Here is a 22329-nt window from a genome sequence, read left to right on the forward strand (position 1 = left end):
TTTTGATCGAAGACCTAGAACAAATGTAGACTACGGGCTCAGATAAATTGTATAGCTAGGCATGGCCCGAGGATAGATCTACCAACTTTGAGTAGAGTGTCTTGCGTAAGAGTCCCTTGCGTCTAACTACCGGTCTTCAAAGCAAGCTGGAGCGACAATAGCGCAGAAGACAGGCAATAGCTGTATTTCTATCACATTTGAAGTGAAGTGTCAGGGAGTGACCAGCTCTGTTCAGTGAGTAGTACTCACAGTCTCCACTTGCTAGTTGTGCCGTAGATGCTACAAGCATATCTGCCGCCAAGGCGGTAACCTTCGTCTACGCTGTCTAGACGAGACGGCCAGTACATGCCAAGAGTGAGGCTAATATGAATGACTGCGAGGCGTAGTAGTAATCTTGAAGATCTTGCGCGTCCTAGGACGACGTCCAGGGTCCATAGATGTGTGCCGTGCTCGCCAAGGCATGGTAGATTTAGGCAACACTTTCTAGTTTGCACGCAGCTGTTGTACGCCGTTTGTAGGAATGGTTCTATCTGTTTCTGACGTCCAAGAAAGCTTCACGAAAATGCCAAAGAGACACTCGAAAGCTCAGCGGAGATGGGCGTAAACCGACGTCGCAGTAGACCTCATGCTCGCACGACATGACCCATGCATGGATCTGCGAATCTATGCGAGAAAGACGCTAGATGCCGGCGGTTCGTTGAAATGAAGGCATGGTTATTTAGCCGGTAACAAATCCACCCATCCATCCCTCTTGCCGGAGCTTTCCGACCGAGAGGGTAGAACACTATAAGATGCAGTGAGTACTATGTCAGTCCCAAGATCGACGAGGTTTGACCTTGGGCGTCCCGAGGTCATCTCAATCCCGGCCATCGGAATCGCCATCGGAATCGGAGGTACATTGCTCAGTGGCCTCTGGAATGAGTGGGATCCATACATCCTGTAAAACATCCTTGTCTAGAGTACTCCCTGTCGCATAAATGACCACCAGAAACCTCTCACAACCAGTGGCGAGTTTAATTTCTAGGTTGTAACGTGTGCAGTCACGTACGTCCAGATTGCTGGTCGGGAGACGTCGTGTAGACTTCAAGCGCCAAGGCCCAAGGTATCTGTTGATACGGAGCTTTCTTCGCCAGTCAAGCATCGATCAAGAAGTCCTAATTATTCGAAAATTATCAAGTCTCCCACGTGGCTGCCGGAGACGTATGTCGGCAGTAGGTCCCACACCTCGGTGTTTAAGGTCCGAAGGCAACTGACGAGTATCACCATGCACCATCGCATGAGCCAAGCCATCTTTCGATATCGTTGCTCTTCCGGTCATTTTCATTCTGTCTTCTACTCGTATCCTCATCTCTACACCCCATGACCACGGAGCTCCCGGGATACTCGTTCATCGGTGTCTCTGACGCAGCTTTGTTGTACCACTGTGCAAACCCCATCTATCTACTAGCCTCCAAAATATTCCTCTCCAGACCACTCACCGCCTCCCTCACACTAGGCGCAAAGTGTCTTCTCAGAATCTCTCCCTCCCAAACGGTCCCTGCGAAAGGATTACTACCCTCAATCTCAGGTTTCAGTGCATCAAACACTCCATCGCCCCGTCTCTCCTCTGTATTCCATAGAGGCGCTACTTTTTTGCCATGCGTCTTGGTGACACGATTTATTAGCCCAAGCATAGCGGTACAAGACTTCTCGGGGAGATGCATGGATATGGACATCAGTTGTTTGGCGAAAGCTGCAACGCGGAGGGGCGGAACGGCGCGAATTGAGGTGGCGGGTAGGAGGACGGAGGAGAGGGAGCGGATAAGTAGGACGATGGTGGTTTGTACGTTGATTTTTGCGGTGTCGGCATGTGATGTCGCAGCGTTGGGGTCGGGAAGATGGAGAGACTTGGAGCTGAGTTCGATGTCTGGGTTCAATGCGACAGGATGTAGTGTGCGGTAGAGATGGGTGATGAAATAGCTGAGGTCGAGTTTCAAGACTGACGCTGTTTTCGCTCCGTCTTGGCCTTCGAGTAGTGCAAAGGCTGTAATGACGCAAAGGAGAGACTCGCGCGTAAGGTTGCGCTCGGGTGCTTCGTTATCGTCATCTTCATCCGATGCGTCTTCGTCGTCTTCAACTGCGGCAGCGGCCGTAAGCTCGGCGGTGGCGATGATGTCTCGAAGAGCTTCCAGGATATCTCCAAAGAAATCTTGGTTGATCAGGTGTGCGTATCGTGCCAGACCTTCCAACACCGCACCCATGAGTTTGGGCGAGCGGGCCTTTAGGATTCGGAAGTATGCCACAAACACCATCTTGAGCGTCTCAGCCTGCATCCTGTCACGCTCCTCGTGACTGACAGCTGCATCCGCCTCCTTGAACTCCTTCTCGATCGCTTTCCTCTCCTTGAGCTCCTTTCGTAACCTCTTTGTCCTGAACTCGCGCTTCTGCTTCATCTTCTTGCCATTGACCATTGGGTCTTCCGCCTTGTCGACGGAATGATATGAGGCCTTCTGCGCAAACTCTGACAGTAGCCGCAGGTGCAGAAACGTGTTCAGCACGCTTTCGTCGAAGTGGTAGTTCCGGCTCTTCATCATCTTTGTCAACATGGTGACGGCTTCCAGCGCAGCGTTGCCATCCTCATCGTTCTCAAACAGGGTTTCCATGGCCTCCCTGCATCGTACAAAGTCGGCATCCACCCTCCTCGTGCTAAGTTTGCCAACGAGAATCTTCAACAGCTCTCCACGGAAGTTGAAATGCGGCACCGAGTTGAGCAGGTTGCATGCGCAGCTGACAGCGACTGTTGCCAGACCAGCCATGTGCTCTTTGTCCGATCCACTCGACTTTGCTAGCCTCGCGAGGTGCTTTACATATGCCTCGTAGCTGGATACCAGCTTCTGCTCGAACTGCCGCAACTTCTTGACTTCCTTTGAGATCTTCTCTTGCATCTTCTCTTCCGACAACGGCCGAATCCTGTATCCGGGGATAATGTCCTTGAAGATGGAGACTTGTGTCGCCAACGCCAGCTTCTTGACGGTAGTGTTGTCCGAGTCGGCGAGGGCTTGCAGTGCCTTGAGCGCCCCAACGTGCTCCTCGGGGTCCTCGTTGACCAGACCTGCTATGCGCGCAAGCTCTTCCTTGGCGTCGAGTATCTGTTGTCGCGCTGGTATCTTGGGCTTCTCCTCGTCCACGTCTTGTAGATGCGACGCCTCGAGCGCCCCGTCGTCGCTGCCAGAGGCGAGAAAGCTGTCGGATTCTTCCTCTTTGATATCCTGCGCATTGGGCGGCGCCGCTACCCATCCCTCGGTTGTCCTGACGGGCAGCTTCTTGTTCTCCCTCTGCTTCTTCAGTCTGCGCGGTCGCGTTTCGTAGTCTTGTTCGAGATGCCATTTCGCGGCGTTCTTCACGAAGCTTGCCTGGTGGTCTTCGGCCGCGCCGCTGGCATGCTCGCCGTGTTCGGGCGGAGACAGCCGCCTTCTCTTCGCAGCCGGGACGCGAGACATGGCGCAGGTGCTCGTGGGCCGATGTGGGCGACGGTCAGGCTTGGTTGGGGATTGCACACCCGACTGTCTGAAATTTTGGCGGAGGCTGCGGAGGAGCCTAGCCCGGCTAGCATGCGCCCCACAAATTTTTGGCAGCAGAGGTCGACTTTGCGAACATGCGCCCAGCCCCAACCTCAACTCAGCACTTGTCTACATACGCCCACGATGAGGCCGCTCACAGAACCAGAGACCAAGACGCTCTTTGAGAAGCTCGCGACGTATTGCGGAAAGGGCATATCGAACCTCATCGCCGACCCTACAGGCGGGTCGGATCGCAATGTCTTCCGCGTCCAGGTATTCACTCTTCCAACCGCCCCCACCCGTCGCCAGCTAGCTCAACTTGCTAACAATCAACGCATAGGGCTCACGAGTCTACTACGTCCGCGAGTCCCTCGCCAATCTTGCCACATCCGTCGCGCGCGACAACCTCCTCTCTCTCGGCATCTGCCTGGGCAAATTCACCAAGACGGGCAAATTCCGCCTGCACATCACCGCGCTGAGTGTAATCGCCCCGCACGCACGATACAAGGTCTGGGTCAAGCAAAACGGCGAGATGCCCTTCCTGTACGGCGGCAATGTGCTCAAGGCGCATGTCGGACGGTGGAGTGAGGATTGCCCAGAACATCAAGGTGTTGTTGTGCTGAGTATGAACGATACGCCATTGGTAAGTCGGCCGCCAGCTGCAAAGCGACGAATCGAATCTTGAGCTAACATGCAACATCAGGGCTTTGGTGTGAGTGCACGATCGACGGCCGAGGCGAGGAAACTGGATCCTACGGGTATTGTCACCTTCAGACAAGCGGATATCGGAGAATACCTGAGAGAGGAAGACACTTTGTTCACAACTTGAGCGGCCGGGAGCCTGTGCGACCATGGACACTCTGCAAGAGAAGCTTACTGCTTCGCCACAACCGGGGCCAGAAACCAAGGCTCGCGTGCACGGCATATCCGTTTGCTACCCACTCGCATTCACTATGACAATACGCTGAGTAGTCCATCTGATGGTATCTAAGCATGAATGACCAAAGCATCATGCGCCACTTGCATTGTCATGCTGACTTGGACTTGCTCTTGCTTGTCCCAATGATTCTAATCTACATAAGTTTTGTGAAGCCGGTCGCTCGGCAAGGGTATCAATGTCTGATTCTCGTCTCCCAGCCAAGTAGAAGCTGCACTTGGAAAGTCGTAGTCTGCTGCTACACACTTCACCGCCGAAACTCCGCGCTCAACCCAGTTTCTCAAGAAGCTTCCTCCTCCTGCGCTCGACTAGCTCGTTGTTGACCTCGTCAAGGGTTGGGATGCGCCATCGTATGCCGTCGCCCACGTCACCGGGTAATTCCATCCACTCCTTCTGTGTTTTGCTCGGCTTTGCGTCCAGTTCATCGCCGAGCAACATGAAATTGTCCCAGGCCTCCTGCTCTTTGGCCGTTTCATATGCTAGCAGCGTGCCGTCCTCTTCGTCTAGGTTGTAGCCGTAGTAGCCCGCATCCACCTTCTGCCTCAGTTCACTCCTCTTTTCGCGCCCCTTGTCCATGTCGTCTTCCGGTCTGCTCTGCCTCTCGAACAACTCCTTGACCCCCGGCAGGTCCTTTGCTCGTCCAAAGTATCTGTATCCCTTTCCTCCTCCTGGCACCTCCCGCCCTTCTTCGTCAAGCACTCGCCCGCCTCTCATGTAGTTCGGTCCCCCCAAGCCTCTTATCTGACTTTCCCACATGTGCTTCTCTCTCATGAGTTTGTTGATCTCATCGTTGAGGTCGCGGATCTGGTAGTCTGAAAGGGCCTCGTCCTGGATCTTTGTGACTTTGCGCGAAATCTCCTTTAACACCTGACCGCGCCATTTCTCGCAAACCGGAATCGAGTTGACAGAGGTGATGAGCTTGGGGCGGCGGGTACGCGATATGTCGATGATACCAGCTTCCGCGGCCTGCGCAGCGCGGAAGCGGAAAAGCATCGAGTGCGCTTTTTCGGAATTACGCGCCATGCTTGCGGTCCGGACTCGGGTTCGAGCTCCACGTTGCTGTAAGGTCGCAGGGGCGAGAGGGCCTCCTTCGATGGCAGTAGCTTTCTGTCGGAGCTAGACGGCGTGCCGTGGCGCGCTTTGGTGTCTTGTCGGGGCGAGATTTTATTAGGCGTAATATACGATGTTCCAAGAGAAACAGATGCTGCCCCGCAGTTGCAGAAGTGAAGATTTGACAGAAACAAGATGCGCGATTGGTGTTCGTGTTGTCGTGGTCGACGAAAGACTCAACGTGACAGGCGCGTTGGCTGGAGCAAAAGTTTAGTGTCCCGGCCTACTGTCTTGGCGTTATTGCGTACCCACTTGGAATTCGGGACCGCCACAATCCCGTCTTGATTTGTTTTGGTGCTGCAAGACTATTGCTCCATTCATAGCACACTGACGACCCCTCTTGCAGCCTGTTTTGACATTGTGTCTAGTTTTGCTCTTGGCAAGAAGCAATCATCTGCACTATAAGGACGAAATGCAATGTGCAATCAATCTCGATCTTGTTTTATTTTTTATCAATCTGACCAGAGACAGTCGACGCTACACTTCTAAGCCCAGGTACAGACATTACATAACGCCCCTATGCTAAATATACAAGTAAAACAATACTGAATGTTGCAGGTCGAGGGAGAAAAATGAATCGGCCGCATATGTTTGAGATGCGCTTCTAGTAGAACGGAGACAAGACGGAGACTAGTCTAGGTGGGAAGCGTCAGGTCATCTCAGTGTACAGCTCCAACCCCAGTCGAGCGAACTGCGCAGAGTAAACAGGAAATACTTCACCGTTGAACGCCATGCACAAATCTCCTTGAATCCGCATTCGAATTTGAGTTTCTGCTTCGTCCGGATCCAAACCGAGGTGTAACGTCCAAAGGCCGAAAGATGAATTGATAGATACATAGGAAAGTGGGAATGGCCCCCATACGAAACGACTAGTGCTAAAGGAAAAGAGACCGTCAGTTAGACCAGATGACTAGAGAAGCGTCGTGCGGGACAAACGCGGATGACAAAATAGGAAAGGTTCAGGTATAAGGTGAGATTATGCACCAGCTCCATAGTTCGCTGCCTCCATCTCAGCCTGATGGCGCAGCTGCTCGTTGCGCATCTCAGTTCGCGACTCCGTACGTGACTCCGTACGTGACTCAGTCCGGGACTCTGTGCGAGACTCAGTTCGGGATTGCGCGCGCGAACTTATGGAGCCGAAGAGCGAAGGCCTGGAAGCTGAAGAGTTGACGTGCCGACCTTTGATTGAATGTTGATGAAGATGTGCAACATCGTGCTTGCCTTGTGGACTCGTTAGCTTTCCTACACTGATGCAAACAATCAAGGGGTCTTACCATCGCAGCATGCTCGGACGTTGGGCATGAAGTCATGATCACGTTCAACATGGTCATGGATATCACGACTGAGATCCATGTTGGACGCGCTGGGTTCCTCGTACGTGGCCGACTCTGTAGCGCTGGTCCTGCTGTTTCGCCGACTAGTGAAGGATCCGCGTAAAGCAGTGACGCTGGGTCGGAGCATGCTGTTGATTCGGCTGGAAACAGATCCATGCGCCAGCGGCTCGGTCGAGGTTGCACGATGTGGTGTAACATGCGACTGTCGAATCGTGGGCACTTGGCCATAATCGCGGGATGATGTGCGCCGGGTAACGTATGAGGACATCGAGCCTCTTGAACGGCCTGTTTGCCGAGAAGAGCTGCGATACCCGCCATTGAACTCGTCTTGAATCTCATCTGCGGTAGCTGCCTTCTGGTCTTGATCAGACTTCGTTGGCGACTTTTGCTGATCGTTCTCGTCGACCCGTTGGCACAGATAATTCAGAGCGTTATACCACGTCTCGTGCCTCTGACCTGTTGTAGCCGTGAACTTCATCGATCGACCAGGTGTGACGACAAGCAAGCTTTTCTGGTGAAGCCCAGGAGGTAGAGGGTTAGGGTCGTCGACTTCTTGAACAGATTCGATGGCTACGCTCTTAGCCTTCAATGTCGTCTTATCGGCACTCTGAGGGTCTCGGTCGCTCCAGTACAGTGTCCTAGTGTAAGGATGAATCCAGAAGAAACGCCGGTGACGGTTCTCAGACATGCCTTCGCGCCCAGTCTTGCGAGTGTACTTCCACAGATATTCGCCAATCATCGTCTGAGTGATGGCCTGGATCATGCGCGGATCTGTCGCACCGGGTGGCAATCCATTGGCAGCAAAAGACGGCCCCCCTGGAATATTGAAGCGTTGGTCTATTTCCGAAGTAAACGAAGATAGTGATGACCTCCGGCTAAGAGGTGAAGACGCTCCGCTACGCTGTGACTGTCGACGCACACGCGGTGTGGTCCCGCCTGTTCTGGGAGTGAGAGTGTTGTTACCAGTCTTGATGGTAGGCGTATGCGGTCGCTTCTTGTAGGCGGATGCAGGCATTGTAGGCGGGCCCATTGTGCCTGGGGAGATTGGTTTGAGAGAAGCCGCGGCGATGACTTCCTTATGATCCGAAGGCAGAGGAGGAGGCGTTGCAGCGCGAGAGCGCATGCTCCCCGAACTGCCTGGGCGTTTGGGTGTTCGACTTGTCTCATTGACATGCTTTTTGCTAGGCGACTCCGGCGGCGACAGCGACTTTTCAAGCCCGGACGTGGTTATCAAACTACTCCATCGCTGACTTCGAGCAAGCAGCAGCTTGTCGATCTGCTGAGCAGACACCATTGTCTGTGTAGCTCCATCGGCCATTGGCGTTTGGGGAGTCTTACTGGCGGCATTGACACTGACAGGTGGAAAGGCTGTGCTAGCATCCCTGCTATCAACCGGTGGGGTGTTAGCGTCCGTGGTATTCTTATTCCAAGATAGTAGAGTATCGAAGTAGCTGAGCTTGGGCGTGGATACTTGCTTATTCGCCGATGCTTCTGTCTGAGAAGAAGCACTAGTGGTTACGGAAGGCGCGGCGGCCCGATGAGCGGTACCAGGTCGCGGAGGAGCCAATGGTTCAGTATCCTGCGCAGCAACAGGGGACAATGTCATAGCAGGGACAGAAACACGATTTGCTGTGGATGGCCGACTTGTCGGTGTTGGCAAAAATGCCGGGAGCGTTGGCGACTCAGGCTGAGTGTCTTGAACAGTCCGCACATCGGAACTGTGATGTAGAGACACCGAAGGAACAGGTAGTGGGATCGGCACGGTCTGCAGTACGCAGACGGCTGACAATTGCAGTGGTATCTGTTCTGGCTTTACGGGTGTGGTGGCCTGAGACGAAACCCCAGAGAAATTAGCGAGAATTGGCCGCTCGGGTCCAATTGGCTCAGTAGTCAGCGAGGACAGTACGGAGATGGTCGACGGTGCTACCCTCAAAGGTTCAATGGGATTGGATGCCTGGATCGACAACGAAGATAGTTGTGACGGATCTGCTCTAGCCACTGCCACCGGGTCCGTAGAGCGAGCGGAGAAACTGGACAACACGAGTTGCGGCTGTCGTAGCGCAATAGGTTTCGTGACTTGTGCAGAAAGTGGAGAGAATTGTTGTCTACTGGTTCCCGGCGCGCGGGGTACTGTCGACTTAGTCGATGTCGTAGAAGATGCAGAGAGGACCACACGAGGCAAATCCTTGGGCTCAGTCGAGCGAGACACCAAAGGTGACATCTGTAACAACGTCGGCTTGTAGGGTGTGACTCTAGGCTCAGTCTCGTGGGCAGACAAACTTGACATTTGGAGTGGTGCACGCTTTTCTCTGTGACCGATATCTTGGGCAGGAGATGCCGGAAGCATATCGTCAGGGCTTCGATTTGACTCCGTTGTCGAGACATATTCGGCTAGTTGTGCGGGCTCGGTCGATTGTGCATAGATAGCAGACGTAAAAAGACCTGCTGGAGCCACTAGGGTTGGGGCAGTCGCCTTCCGCGGCTCCGTAGTTTGATGCGAAATGGAGGAGATGTCCAAAGAAGGTGTAATGTCCTTCACCAGCACTGGTACAATAGGATCAGTGCCATGAGACGATACTGTCGACACCCCAAGAGCAGGAGGAGCAATAAGGCGAGGCTCGGTGCTATGAACAGCCACTGACGACATATTCAGAGGAGCAGTGGGTACGGCATGTGGCGCCGTGTTTTGTGCATGAAGCGGAGATAATGCGAACAACGGAGCTGAAGGGATTGTTGGCTCGGTCCCCTGACTTGAAAGAGAGGACACAGCCAGCTGAGGTATCTCTGGGGGTTGGGGACTAGTAGCATGACCGGAGACGGAAGAGAAGCCAAGGGCTGGCCGAAGTGCAAGCTTGGGTTCACTGTCTTGTGAGGTGACCATGGAGACGTCGAGATTTTGACGAGGCAAAGCTCGCGGGCTTGTGCCTTGCGAATGCAGGGCAGAGACTTGTAATGTAGGCAAGCGAGCAGCATACGGTTCTGTGTTCTGACTCGATATAGAGGATATGGAAATAGGCTCGCGGGCATCCTGTTCGGTCATCGTGCCCGAATCAACCATAGTTGGCCTGGGAGCATCGGGTTGAAGAAGCGACCTTCCGAGAACAGCCTTTCTTAGTGGATCTGGCGTGGCATGGCTTGAGTATACGACACTGGATCGACTTGGTGATCCCTCGATGGAACTAGCATCATCGTCATCGCCACTCAGGTCGTTGAGTTCTGCCAATAGACTCTTGCCTTGGGCGGGAGTGTTCTCGTTGCTGCTGCTGACGTAGCCCGCGGGCGAGTCTCTTGACGCTGGGGGCGTACCTGCAAAGAAATCTAACCCTCTCGGCGTCGATCTCCGCGAACTGCTGTCTCTAGCTCTTAACGTAAAGCGCGAAGTCTTGTGGTGAAGAGGAGTCCTGAAATCGGAATCGTATTCATCGCCAGAGGCAGAAGCAGTGCTGCGGTAGGAATTGATGCGACCAGCTTGTGAGATTGAGGGTCGACTACGCCGGGCAGCAGAGTTGGAAGGGCCGGCCTCGGTCTCAGTCAGCTGGTCGCTGCTGTCTCCGTCGAGGGTCTCGGCTCCGGTTTGGAATGCGTCGGACTCAGTTGCCATACCGTCGCGTTCGTTGGCAGTCTCGAAAGCAGCATCTGAGGTTTCGTTGGCAGTGTCGAGGTTTTCGTATGCGCTCGTTCCCGCGACGGAGCTGAGTGCATTTGGAAAGGAGCCGGGTACAGAGTTGGATGGGTGCGGTGGCCGACTTGGGGTGTCGGGCACGGCCTCTTGCTCTTCCCACTCGTCGTCTTCTACAATCTCGTGCGACACGTTGCGCAAGGCCCCAAGACGATCTGGTCGAGCGGGTTTCTTGAAAGCATCCTTGTCGCTCTTCCTTCGCTTGCTTGCGCTACCAGGTCCAACTTGAGCGCGGGTAGCGTCTACTTCATCACGAGCGTCTTGGAGCATGCGCTTCAGTTCGATCTTTTCGGTCTTTTCGCGATGGATATTGTTCTTGAGTTGCTGAATCATGCGGTGGGCGTGTTGAAGCGAATGTTTGAGTGTTTCCGATTCGAGCATACCGTGGCGCGGAGTGGCCTTGCTTGGAGACGGTTCAGGCGAGTGTTCAGGCGTTTGAGATTGCTGCCTGACACCACGATCGTCATCAGACGATCTGTCAGATCGGCCACGATGCTCTGATCGTGCGCGGTAAGCGACAGCTTGAGCCAGCTCTTGATTCTTTGTCATGAGCTCTTCGACCTTGCGCTGCATTGCACCTTTTTCCGTCTCCGTCATGGCCGCGACTCGCCGCAGGCTAGAGAGCTCCGTCTCGTGCTGCTTGGTCTTGTTGATGTGATCGTCGTTGAGCTTGGTATACATCTGCTTCAAATCTTCCAACTCCTTCTCCAAAGTGGACCTCTCGGTACGTGCGAGATCCAAGGCATGATTGAGGCTTCGCTCCTTGTCTGCGGCCGACTTGAACTGTGTTTCCGACTCGCGAACCTGTGTCTCAAGATTCCAGTTGACGTCCTTGAGTCGCGATTCGCTTTCGTCCAATGTTCTCAGACGTTGCGACAAGCCTTCGACCTCGATTTCGAGCTGCGATCGGTCCAGATCAGCCGCCTTGAGGGCGTCATCCTTCTCGAGGAGGACGGCCTGGAGGTCCTTGAGCTGGGAAAGCAAAGAGGTGGAGATTTCGGTGGCCAGGGCGATGTCATTGATGCGGCTGGGCTGCTGGTTCCTCTGCTTCCGCGACGGAACGCTCACTTTGGTGGGTGACTGGATGGCGTCGCTGGAGTAGATGGAGCCACCGGCAGTGGGATCCGTCTCGCCACTGGGTACGCGAGACTTGGGGAGGAAGGCGCGAGCCGTCTCCCTTCCAACCTCGTTGAACTCCTTTTCTAGCTCGGCCAGCCTCTGGCGCAGCTCTGGCCCGATGTCGTTGTCTGGCTGCTGCTGCTCGACCTCGTGCAGCTTGTCCTCTAGCTCCTTTCTCTGCTGAACAAGCGCGCTCCCCAGATGCGACGTCTCCTGCAGTCTGCGCGTCGTCTCTGCCAAGTGTGCCTGTAGAGCGCGTTTGGCCTGTAGGGGTGATCCGTTCAAGTACAGCGAGAATTGCGAGTTGTCGAAGGCCGAGTATCGCTGCCGGTGGGCGTCGTGCGGTGCGGCGAGGAAGGGGTCGGCGCCATTGTGGTGCTCCACCGAGAGCGCGCCCGGTGGAGGATTTGCTGTAGCCATGAAGAGTCGCTGGATGCGTCTGCTATTGGGTCATCTCCTGGCGTGGCTCCCCCGCTTCCACGTAGACGTGCCCGGGACGGCGGGCGGAGACGGGATGCGTTGGGCGAACGGTGCAGGGCAGGAGTGGGCGGCGAGCGCGTGTCGCGGCGGCAGGCGGCGGCGGGGGTGTTTTCCAGGTAGTATTAGAGACAAGAGCGATGGTACGTCTCACTCTGTCGGGCTGTGGGTGTAATGCACAAAGGGTTTGGGGGGCAAGGACGCGCGGGAAAGCGACTGGGGACACGGCAGCGGCTGCTGGCACTCGGTCGCGTTTCCGTCACACTAGAGAAAAGAAGCAAAGGCGCATCCCCAGGCAGGGGCGCGGGATGGCGAAGAAAGAAAAACAAGGGAATGCCGAACGGGCTGGAGGGGCTACAGAGGCGACAGAGGAGGGATCATGGTAGAGCGCATGATGTTGTGCACAAGAGCGAAATGAGGCGACCGTGCGCTTTTGCCGCTTTCACGCTTTCGCCATGGAGCCAGCGCTGATACCCATAACATATCCACAACATCAACAAAGCTACGTCTGCGCCTCCATTGGTTCGCGCCGGCACTTGCTGCACGTCTGCTGCCTAGACTGCGAGACTGTCGTGGTAGTGCCGCGGGCCGAGGGGCTGTTTGCGTGTGCGATTGGAGCAACCCAAGCACGACGCGCATCGCATTACCCCACGACCGGCATCCCGGACCCCATCACGTGACGTCGAATTAATTAGCCACAGCTGGGCTGCCTCTCTGTGCCTCACTCCTACATGTCCAACATCTCGCACCTCCGCCACCCACGAAACCCCCGGCATGGAAGCACCCGTCGTCAAGTTCAAGAAGCGAGCAGCAAAAGCTGCGCCCCGGAAGGTGGCCCCGCCGCCGCCGCCGCAGTCGGATTCGGATTTCTCTTCCGGCTCAGAAGGAGAGGGCGAGCATGGCCGCGTGGTGAAGCGGCGAAAAGTCAACGACAACGCACTCAAGGCGTCGACTGCAGACCAGAAGACGCACGCGGCAGTTGCAAGTACAACGCAATACGCAGCAAATCGCTCGGCGGTCATGGAAGCAAGCAACGATGCGACGAAGCAGTCAAACTGGTACGACGAAAATGCCCGAGACGCTCTCAGCTCCAAGAACCTGCTCGGCAGCACGCGAACGAAGCCTCACCAACTCATCGAGAAGAACCCCGACGCTCCCAGTCGCCAAGTAGGACCCATGAAAGCATCGACAAACATACGGACGATTACCGTTACAGATTACACGCCGGATGTGTGCAAGGACTACAAGCAGACTGGTTTCTGTGGCTTCGGCGACAATTGCAAGTTTTTGCACGCGCGCGAAGATTACGCGGCAGGCTGGAAGCTAGACCGCGAGTGGGACATGTCGACCAAAGGCAAGAAACCTGGAGGCACCGTTGTCGCTTCTGCCAACAGGGATGAGAAGGAAAAGGACGAAGACGGAATGGATCTGGCGCAACTCGAAAAGATACCGTTTGTCTGCATCATCTGCAAGACGCCCTACAAGAGCCCCATCATCACCAAGTGTGGACACTACTTCTGCGAGCCTTGCGCTTTGAAGAGATATCGCAAAGATCCCACGTGTGCGGCGTGTAGTGCCAAGACGTATGGTGTCTTTAACGGCGCAAAGAATCTCCAGAAGCTGTTGGAAAAGAAACAGAAATGGGAGGACAAGAAGAAGGCTGAGGCAGAAGAAAAGCGGAAAGAAGAGGAAGGCGGCGACTGAGTCTGCTGGGTGGCATTACGGTGGAAACATCAACAAGCCGGCGCAAGCATGCGGCTGTGCTGGGCAACAGACGGTATCGTGGATGAACAGGCCATTCCTTCCCAGTCATAAAAGCGATACGTCACCTTGGAATGCAAGACGACATGACAAGGCAGAGGCATACCCACCGCAGCTCTCATGAAGCTTGAAGAGTAAACTTGCTGGCAAAGCTGCTGTCGTTGACAGGAAAAGAAACCAAGTCGCACGCCTCGTTGCAAGGTAGACTATACGACAAGTCCGTCCTCTGTTTGAGGAGGACAGGACTGGCTTGCGAAGCATATGAGGAAATATGCTACAGTAATACACATAGAAAGTAGACAGTGCGCTCATGCAAGTGTACATCAATCCTAATTAACGTGTTCACACTTTTCAGCCACGCCCACACAGTTCAGTCTACCATGCAGAGGCTCAATCTCTTCGTCTCCTCTATACTCGTCGTGATCTTCACGGTTTCAGACGACGTTTCACTCCACAAGAAGCATGGCACATCGCCGTTAACTCGCTAGAAGATGCTGTGGAGATGGAAACCAAGATGGCGCGGAAAAGTATCTGATAGTGGGAGATACTAGAGATCTAATGCGTTGCGATAGACACATGATATATACGCATACACGAGAAGCATCGAATAGCGGAAGAGTACCACGGTAGTTTGTGCCACATGTGCTTCAAATTAGCGAAGTGCGATGAAATAAAGACAAGTAAGGTAAACAAAAGGTTCGTGATATTAATACAAGAAGGGTTTGAAGGCAAAAAGTCTAATTGTCATGTTCGCTAGACATAGAGTCGCACTCTACATCCCACTTCCGGCACCGGGAAAAGCCTTCAACAGGGTTGCATCGTACTTAATCAGCTCGGGGCAACCAAGCTCCGCAATAATCGGGTCTAGAACAGAAGCCAACTTTTGCACAGCGACCAAGACGTTGCCAACTAATCCGCGGAGGACGTCAGGAGCAGCTTCGCTGGCAGCCTGGAACGCAAGGCACATTAGGTTATTACCCTCGAGAAGCGTCTGCGCGTTGAGAACGTTGCCTGTCAAGTCGTCAACATCGACGCCAGTGAACGTGTTTGGCTGGCCAGTATTTCCGCCGATTCGGATTAATTCGGGGTGGGCTTTTTCGAGCGAAAGGGCTTCGGAAGTGAAGGCCAGGATGCTGTAGTCGTCGCCGATGACGCGGCGGTACCACTGTGATGTGTGTTAGCGAATGCAAGCGGATGGTGTTACCGTGGGTACTCACGTTCTCGGGGATCTTCTCTTGCCCACGAGCCCACTTGTAATTACCTTTCTCTCCAGTAACACCCTGGAATGACATGAGTGTCTCGGCATCAAGGTAGCCTTCTGGGTTTTCAGCAGTGTGGTTGGCGAAGAAACGGTAGGTGAATTGATATGTCGCGGGGTTAAGGGCAAGGGCCGTGAGTGGGCCTGAGAAGTAATGTCCATTCGTAGCAATCGAGTGCTTCGTGCGGTCAAGGCGGAACGCGGTCAAGACGGGGATATCAATCCCGTTCTCGCCGAGAGGCATAGAGAGGAGCTGCTCGAAATAGTCCAAGTTGAGAGAGATGGGGTTGCCCCTACGAGTAATGAGTTATGCTGACCATGCAACATGCAGAAGAAACGGGAATGACATACGTTGAGTACAAGTCCCCTCGCGTGGGAGATCCATCAACCTCGAAGCGGTTGTGTGACGCACTCAGGCCTTGTGGTTCTCCGAGAAGGCCGAGTGATGAGGTGACACCGCCTAGGAGTCCACCAGTCTTAGGTTTGCCGCCAATCGAAAAGGAGGTGAGATCACCGGCCATGACGGCGGAGTAGACTGCCAGAAATGCGGAAAGATCCAGGCCCATGCCAAACACTGACTTTGTTAGCAGTCCGTGAATAAGAGCGTAAAGGCATGCAGACCTTCATTGGCGGCCGTCGTCATTTGTGTGATTGTGGAGATGCCATTTCGGGGAAGGTAACCGTGGTTTGCCATCACGTTGATACCAGGACAGGGTCCACGGAGATCATTGGGGCCTGGCGCAATCTGACAACGAAGTCGTTAGCAAATGCAACTACATGTCGCGCATCTCGGTAGGGCTACTCACGTATTTATGGTCACCAGTGACACTGATGCGCTGAGCCTCTGCGTTGAATGCACGTTTGACGTGGGTACCCGATCGCTTACTCTCGAAATCTCTTGAGATATTCTCTGTCAAAGCGGTGATTTCCGCAAGGGTCGCTTCACTGATGTCGCCTTTGAGCATGCTCGCAGGGAAGGCGAAGGTCGCCAATGAGAAGAGCGATGCGCTGCATAGTACTGAGACCCTCATGTTTGCAACAACAAGCTCGGATGTTCGGGAAAGAGTGTGAAGGAAGGACGTGTAGTTGGATTGAGGAAGATGCGGTCAGCGACAGGGACGGATCGTTTAAGTTTCATAGTGGCAAATGAGTGCTGCACATACGTGGGCCGCCATGACTCTCCATCTAACTGTCGCCGATAGAGATGCCAATCCGGGGTCAGGTACCCTCCAGCACAGTCATGACAGCCCGCTTTACTTGCTTCAAATCGCAGGGTGGAGGGCCTGAGCAAAGAGATCGACGTGGGCGTTCTCTCTGCACGCCTTGACCAGCCGTAATCCGCTCGCGCGAGCCATATGGTTCAGTCCGTTCCCGGGTTTGCTAAATCCCGCGACTGGTGTTAAGGAGAATAAAGCGCTCGAGCCTTGCCTAGGCAAGAAGTTAGGCTTGCACTGGGTACATCGTAGGAATGTCGAGCGAGTGTCCCAAGACTTTTGAGCCCTGAACGGCGATCCAAGCGCGCCGGACCGTGTTCGGGTGGGTACCTAGGTAGTTAAGCCTCTAGATCGGCAGCTAGATCTCGCCTTTTTTACCGCATTTGGCTGACCAACGTTGTACAGAGATGATGAACGTTGCCCGCATCGATCAAAAGCGGGTTATCTATTTTCAACACGCGTGAGGCTGCAAGAAGATTGAGTGATCTATGCATCCCGCCCTCGCCCTACTTCCATGCGGCGGAAATGGAGATTGCGCTGGTGAACACCTGGGCATGTAAACCCGCCGGCAATAACACATCGGGCCAAGACGCATCCGAGACCAGCGCATGTGGTCTAGCGGGCATGATGTCTACCTAGGCCGTCGTTCATACGTGCTAGTAGGTTGAAGGTATATTCCTCGCTACCCAAGTCAGAGCCCAACGCAGGGACAACGTCGGACTGAAGATGTTATAGTTTCCAAAAGCCGATCATGGGTGACAAACCACTTTCGGGGACCAATGCAACAAGATCGGTGCATTACCCGGCGTGGGCTCCAAGTAGGGTCGCATGCGAGTTCAAGTCTCGCGCAGAGAGACCCCACTGCATGATTGGCGGCGAACAATGATACCTACGTACTATTCTAAGCGTCCCCACAAGCATATGCCAAGTTTGTACTTCAGAACAGCCCCAATGTTCTAGTTTGCGTTATAGGAGACGGATCTCAGCCGGGTACCCACCACCCAAGGAAAAGGGTGAATACCGGCCACTACCCAGGTGGCCAAATTACATCCGCAACCCTAAGTATACTCGACATCGTTCGATATAAACTGGATCCTTGTCCCACGTCAGCATCGTAACGAAGCACCACAACTGGATCTTGATATAGCGCCAAGGAGCATTCGCTTCAATTCCTTCTCCTTTGCGTAATTCTTGAGTCCAATCCAAATGGCTGCCTACGATTCTTGGGTTAGCAACCCAGACGAGAGCCATGGACCGCTCATGTCCGTCGTCACCTGGTCGCTCGTTTCTGTTTCCGCAGTCTTTCTGTTCTCGCGGCTTTATATTCGGCAGCGTCAAGGGAAGCTGTGGCTGGACGATTGCACACTTTCCGTCAGTTGGGTAAGTGCCACAACATCCCTAAGCAAAGAGCAGCTGACTCATACGACATAGATCTTACTTCTGGTCCAAGTTACCATAAACCAACTGTCTATCAACATAGGCTACGGAAAACATACACTTGACCGTAAGTTGCCAAAGGAGAATTGCACACTTCACAGCTCGGAACGCTAATCTTTACGCTAGTCGATTTGCGCAATCTTGATAAAATGATGTATATCGGCGCGGCGGAACTGACGATATATACCGTCGCTATTGCGCTCAGCAAGATCTCCTTTGGACTCACTTTGCTTCGGTTGACGGACGGACGGGTCAGACTTTTCGTAATCTTTGCGATCTCTACCCTGGCGATTTTCGCAGTCCCTGCCACCGTCATACCATGGGTACAATGCAAACCGCTGGCCAAAACCTTTGTGGACCTCATACCGGGCGAGTGCATTGACAAGCATCCCTCTGTCGTGTATGGGCGTTTCCAAGCTGGTGAGCAGACAGCCTCAAAGTGTGTACCCTGATTCCTTAGCTGACATGCGACGCAGTGTGGTCAGCACTTATGGATGTGTGTCTTGCTGTGCTGCCGTGGAAAATCCTTTGGAATCTGCAAATGCGTACCGCAGAGAAGATCGGTGCAGGTGTCGCCATGAGTCTGGGAATACTGTAAGTTCATGCATTGCCGGATTGAAGACTGCGCTGACCTGGTTGAAGAGCTGGAGTTACGTCAATTATCAGATCCACATACATTGAGAAATTGACAGTCCAGGATGTATCATGTAAGGCATCTCAAGGCGTGCACGGATCATTGCTAACAGCCACAGATGAATCGTACAACTCCATCATATGGGCCGTCGCAGAGTGTTCCATGGCCATCGTGGCTACCTCGATTCCCGTACTTCGCGTCATTTTCAGGCAGGCGTTCAACTCGGCGATGGAAGGCTACACGGGCCAGAGTAAAAGCAAATCAAGATCGAACCCTTCCAACGCTGGGAGCTCGGGGAACCGATTGAGCACACGACAATTGAGCAAGAAGACGCCAGATATATCGGTCAGCGGAGAATCTGTGAAGGAAGTGTTCGGACGTGGATCACGTGGATCCAAGAACTATGTAGAGCTAGATGATTTGGTAGTCGACGAGGCGACTGGGCGCGCTACTGCTTCGTCTCTAGAGTCTCTGGCAAACGATGGCGAGCGCCATGTGCTAAACTGGCACGTGTAGCTTGCTCTGGGATTACCTAGGTCGCGCGCATAAGGCGGCTAGACCTCGAGGGGGCTGCGCGCGAACAAGTCGCATCGGCTCATCAATCCATCACTCCTGCTGCTGGGGGCTGTATTATTCATAAACAACATGGAGTCAATCATACCATCAATCCCGTCATCATAGTGGTGGCTCCAGATGTCGGCAGAAGGCCGAGTCACCGCTCTTTCCAGGCTGTGGGGCCACGTGGTTAGCGTTTTGGCTCGAGCGTCCGCGCGCTCCCCAGGACTGTCCACATGGTCGCACCCGAATGCTCAACCACGCTCGAGAGATCTTGTGCCCTAGGTGCTGCTTGGCTTCCTCGTTCCCATCATGGCCCCGACATGCTGCGCGCGGCTGCTATCCGACATTGATGCACAGACGGAGTGCAGCCAGGAAGCCACTTCCCGAGATGGCAAATTCTGCCCATTTCATGCTTGGCAATGCCACGGTAAGCAGAAGTCGCTATTGTCGTAGCGTTTCTAACACTACGCAGCTCTCTACCAGGGATACAAGCGGCGAAATGGCCTCCTCGACTCATTGGAGCTGCCTGCGTACCTCGCAAACACTACCAGATCCCTCATCGCTCAAGACTTCAACGATATCACGCAAACAACAGCAATCTCTGAATTACAGAGATATCTATTTCGAAGATACACTCTGCTCGATCGTGTACTCCGAGCGCGCAAACTGCATCATCGCCATTTCTTTGCAATGGACAATAACTATGGTCACACGGTATATCTGGACCGACTGCAAAACAACAAACACGAGACGGTGAAGGCTCTCGAGAAGCTTGGCAAACGAGCCGCCGCAGTCGTTCATGAAGAGCAGCGGTGGCATCACTGGGTGAGGGAATGTCAGGAGAAGGAGGAGGAACAGGCGCAGAGCGAAGCAAAGAAGGTGAAGCTGGAGTTTCAGCTCTTTAAAAGATACGAAAAGGAACTCGATCGTCGTCAACGGGACATGCGATCTAGAGAGATCAAGAGGCGCGAAGAACAGTACTTGAACCAAGTATATGCAGAGCGCGCCCAGACGATGTCAAGGGAAGAGGAAGAGGAATGGGAAGAGCAGTGGGACCCCATTCAAGATATTTATGGCTACGAAAGAGGTCGCTATGTCGAGCTCATCAATATGTTTCTGATGATCAGTGAGCAGGAACATGAAGACTATTGCGCAGGTGTGGAGGCATCTCAGCTTGATGGCCCTGCCGCACCGACATCTTCGCACCAAGCCACCGGACAAGCCGCGACGGGCAAGAAGTCCATCATAATGGAGACCAAGGAACAGATGCGCAGGAGACTTCAGACGCCTGTCAACTTCGAGCGCGCGCCAGGCCAATATCTTCCTGAGTTTTTAAGCCCAAGGACGACGACTCCCGTAGTTCCTCACGACGAGATCGAGACGCTCTTGGATGAGATTTGTGAGATCAAGAACTTTCTCTTCTGTCGACTTCTTTTGGCATCAAGTGCACTCCTGCCTATCGCACTCCAGGCCGGCAGCATAGAGGAACTCCTGCAAAGCGAAGGTGTGACAAGGGAACATTTACGAGATGTTTGCCTCAAGCTGGAGCGTCCCAGTCTTGAGAACATGCGAGACGCGTGTGCGGACTTCATGCGTGAAAGGGATGGGGCTGATGCACCAAAAGACATTGCCAAAGACCTCGCCCTGATGGACATTATCGACGCCCAACAGCGAATCCAGATCAGGGTCTGTGGCCGCCATATGTACTACTACCGTAACGAGCGCGCTCTCAACCGCAGCGGCTGGTTTCACTTCTCTATCATCGCGAAAGACTCCGAGCTCGCCGATGCCGTTGCGCTTTGTCGAAACTGGGAAGAGTTCTTCGAGCTCACGATACTGTCAATGTATCGGTTGTTCCCGGCTCCAAAGTGGACGAAGTTTGTGGGCGATGTGAATCGTCAATGCCTCCTGCTTCTCGGTTTCATACCTTATTTCCAAGTCGACGGCGCCGAAGCTAAAACGACGCAACATAGGATTAGTGGTCGTGCTAGTTCGGGACGGTCGTACAATTTTAAGGAATCACGCAACATCCTCTGCGGTATCGTCAAGCGTGACGATACCCTCAATCGTCGATTCCTTGAGTGCCTAGCAATGGAGTCGGCCGACCTTCGTGTTTTGGTTCATGATCCGGTGACTGGCAAATTCGTAATCCAACCACCAAAGGAGGAGTTTTGGCTGAGCCGCGAGAAGGCCGGACGTGGCAGGTCTACAAAACATGAATACACCGTCACAGTTGAGGTCGATAACGCCTTTTTCGAACAGGCCACCGCCTGCAGGGCTTGGTCGTTGAACTTCAACGATTATTATAATGTTTATATCTGGGATGCACCGCCCGGTCGGAGTGCAGATGAGCTACAGGGCAAAATACAAGAGGTCCGTAAAGTGTCAAGATATCTACTTTGAAGGAGCTAACAATGACAGGCATTTTTACGTACCCACAAATGTAGGAAGGGAAAAGACATGCTTGTCAGAGTTCGGCACATAGTGCAACATATCACAAATGATCGTGAGAATAGACGTGTTCGCAGCATTCGGCCTGGAGAGAATGTTCCTAGCATGCTCGATGACTTCGAGCTTGGCGCAGAAGCTTTTCCCATCCCGATTGATGAGATATACAAGGAGCGATTCTTCACAGAGATCGACGAAATAGAGGATGCCCTTTTATATCCAAGGCGCGCACCTGGCGACAAGTCGCAGCCACCCTTCCCCCGAGAGATTGTTGGGAAGATACACCGGAGGACAAAGTGGAAGTGGTGGAAAATTGCCAGCGATGCCAGCACTGATGAAGAGTCATCTGCTTCTGATGAAGAGTCATTTGCTTCAGACGATGCATCCGAAGCTAAATCCGACGAGGGATCGCAGAAAATGAACGATCCAAGAGCAGTGTTATTGCGGCGCATGTTGGCGAACGACCCTCATGTTAGTGTTCTGGCCGGAAAAGCGATTGACAAGCTCCCTTCGAAGAGAGAACTCGACGCATTCGGTAATCATGGAACGCTGATCCCACAGTTTCAATGGGCGGACAGGTCACTGGGTTACGATCATTTCTTACCTATGTTTGACCGTAAACGTGCTTCTGTGATACCAAGCGAACTCAGGGATTCTCCTTCGAAGCTTATGGACACGCTAAGAACGGCTCTACGCCGTCAGCGAGAATACGATATCCAAGGGAAACATCTCATTCGAGAGCTGTGCGGGAGCCATGGGCAACGGTCAATACACAGGGGTGAGTTTATCATCGCTTAGAGTGACACCAACTAACAGTTGCATTC

At 53.7% G+C, this 22329-nt stretch overlaps 8 protein-coding genes across 8 annotated transcripts; 4 read left to right on the forward strand and 4 right to left on the reverse strand.

Annotated features, from left to right (window-relative positions):
• Positions 1-1436: 1436 nt before the first annotated feature.
• On the reverse strand, positions 1437-3479 carry J4E79_000077 (uncharacterized protein; the record flags this gene model as incomplete). Its single annotated transcript, XM_049348996.1, has 1 exon — positions 1437-3479. The coding sequence occupies one exon, from the start codon at positions 3477-3479 to the stop codon at positions 1437-1439; it is 2043 nt and encodes a 680-aa protein (XP_049215783.1).
• A 204-nt stretch (positions 3480-3683) lies between these two features.
• On the forward strand, positions 3684-4368 carry NIP7 (ribosome biosynthesis protein nip7; the record flags this gene model as incomplete). The annotated part of the gene is made up of 3 exons (XM_049348997.1): positions 3684-3812; positions 3880-4182; positions 4243-4368. The coding sequence occupies 3 exons, from the start codon at positions 3684-3686 to the stop codon at positions 4366-4368; spliced, it is 558 nt and encodes a 185-aa protein (XP_049215784.1).
• Positions 4369-4743: 375 nt separating this feature from the next.
• On the reverse strand, positions 4744-5499 carry ISY1 (NineTeen Complex (NTC) component; the record flags this gene model as incomplete). The annotated part of the gene is made up of 1 exon (XM_049348998.1): positions 4744-5499. One exon carries the CDS (start codon positions 5497-5499, stop codon positions 4744-4746), a length of 756 nt encoding a protein of 251 aa, XP_049215785.1.
• Positions 5500-6846: 1347 nt separating this feature from the next.
• Positions 6847-12138, reverse strand: J4E79_000080 (uncharacterized protein; the record flags this gene model as incomplete). The annotated part of the gene is made up of 2 exons (XM_049348999.1): positions 6847-8288; positions 9030-12138. The coding sequence occupies 2 exons, from the start codon at positions 12136-12138 to the stop codon at positions 6847-6849; spliced, it is 4551 nt and encodes a 1516-aa protein (XP_049215786.1).
• An 831-nt stretch (positions 12139-12969) lies between these two features.
• On the forward strand, positions 12970-13899 carry J4E79_000081 (uncharacterized protein; the record flags this gene model as incomplete). The annotated part of the gene is made up of 1 exon (XM_049349000.1): positions 12970-13899. One exon carries the CDS (start codon positions 12970-12972, stop codon positions 13897-13899), a length of 930 nt encoding a protein of 309 aa, XP_049215787.1.
• Positions 13900-14728: 829 nt separating this feature from the next.
• Positions 14729-16245, reverse strand: J4E79_000082 (uncharacterized protein; the record flags this gene model as incomplete). Its single annotated transcript, XM_049349001.1, has 5 exons — positions 14729-15121; positions 15174-15507; positions 15566-15788; positions 15836-15959; positions 16021-16245. 5 exons carry the CDS (start codon positions 16243-16245, stop codon positions 14729-14731), a joined length of 1299 nt encoding a protein of 432 aa, XP_049215788.1.
• A 2110-nt stretch (positions 16246-18355) lies between these two features.
• Positions 18356-19015, forward strand: J4E79_000083 (uncharacterized protein; the record flags this gene model as incomplete). The annotated part of the gene is made up of 2 exons (XM_049349002.1): positions 18356-18459; positions 18709-19015. 2 exons carry the CDS (start codon positions 18356-18358, stop codon positions 19013-19015), a joined length of 411 nt encoding a protein of 136 aa, XP_049215789.1.
• Positions 19016-19747: 732 nt separating this feature from the next.
• J4E79_000084 (uncharacterized protein) lies at positions 19748-22303 on the forward strand (the record flags this gene model as incomplete). The annotated part of the gene is made up of 2 exons (XM_049349003.1): positions 19748-21441; positions 21505-22303. 2 exons carry the CDS (start codon positions 19748-19750, stop codon positions 22301-22303), a joined length of 2493 nt encoding a protein of 830 aa, XP_049215790.1.
• Positions 22304-22329: the final 26 nt, after the last annotated feature.

Source organism: Alternaria viburni (genome assembly GCF_023758015.1).
Source record: "Alternaria viburni strain BMP 2772 chromosome Unknown scaffold_1, whole genome shotgun sequence".
NCBI classification, from domain to species: domain Eukaryota; kingdom Fungi; phylum Ascomycota; class Dothideomycetes; order Pleosporales; family Pleosporaceae; genus Alternaria; species Alternaria viburni.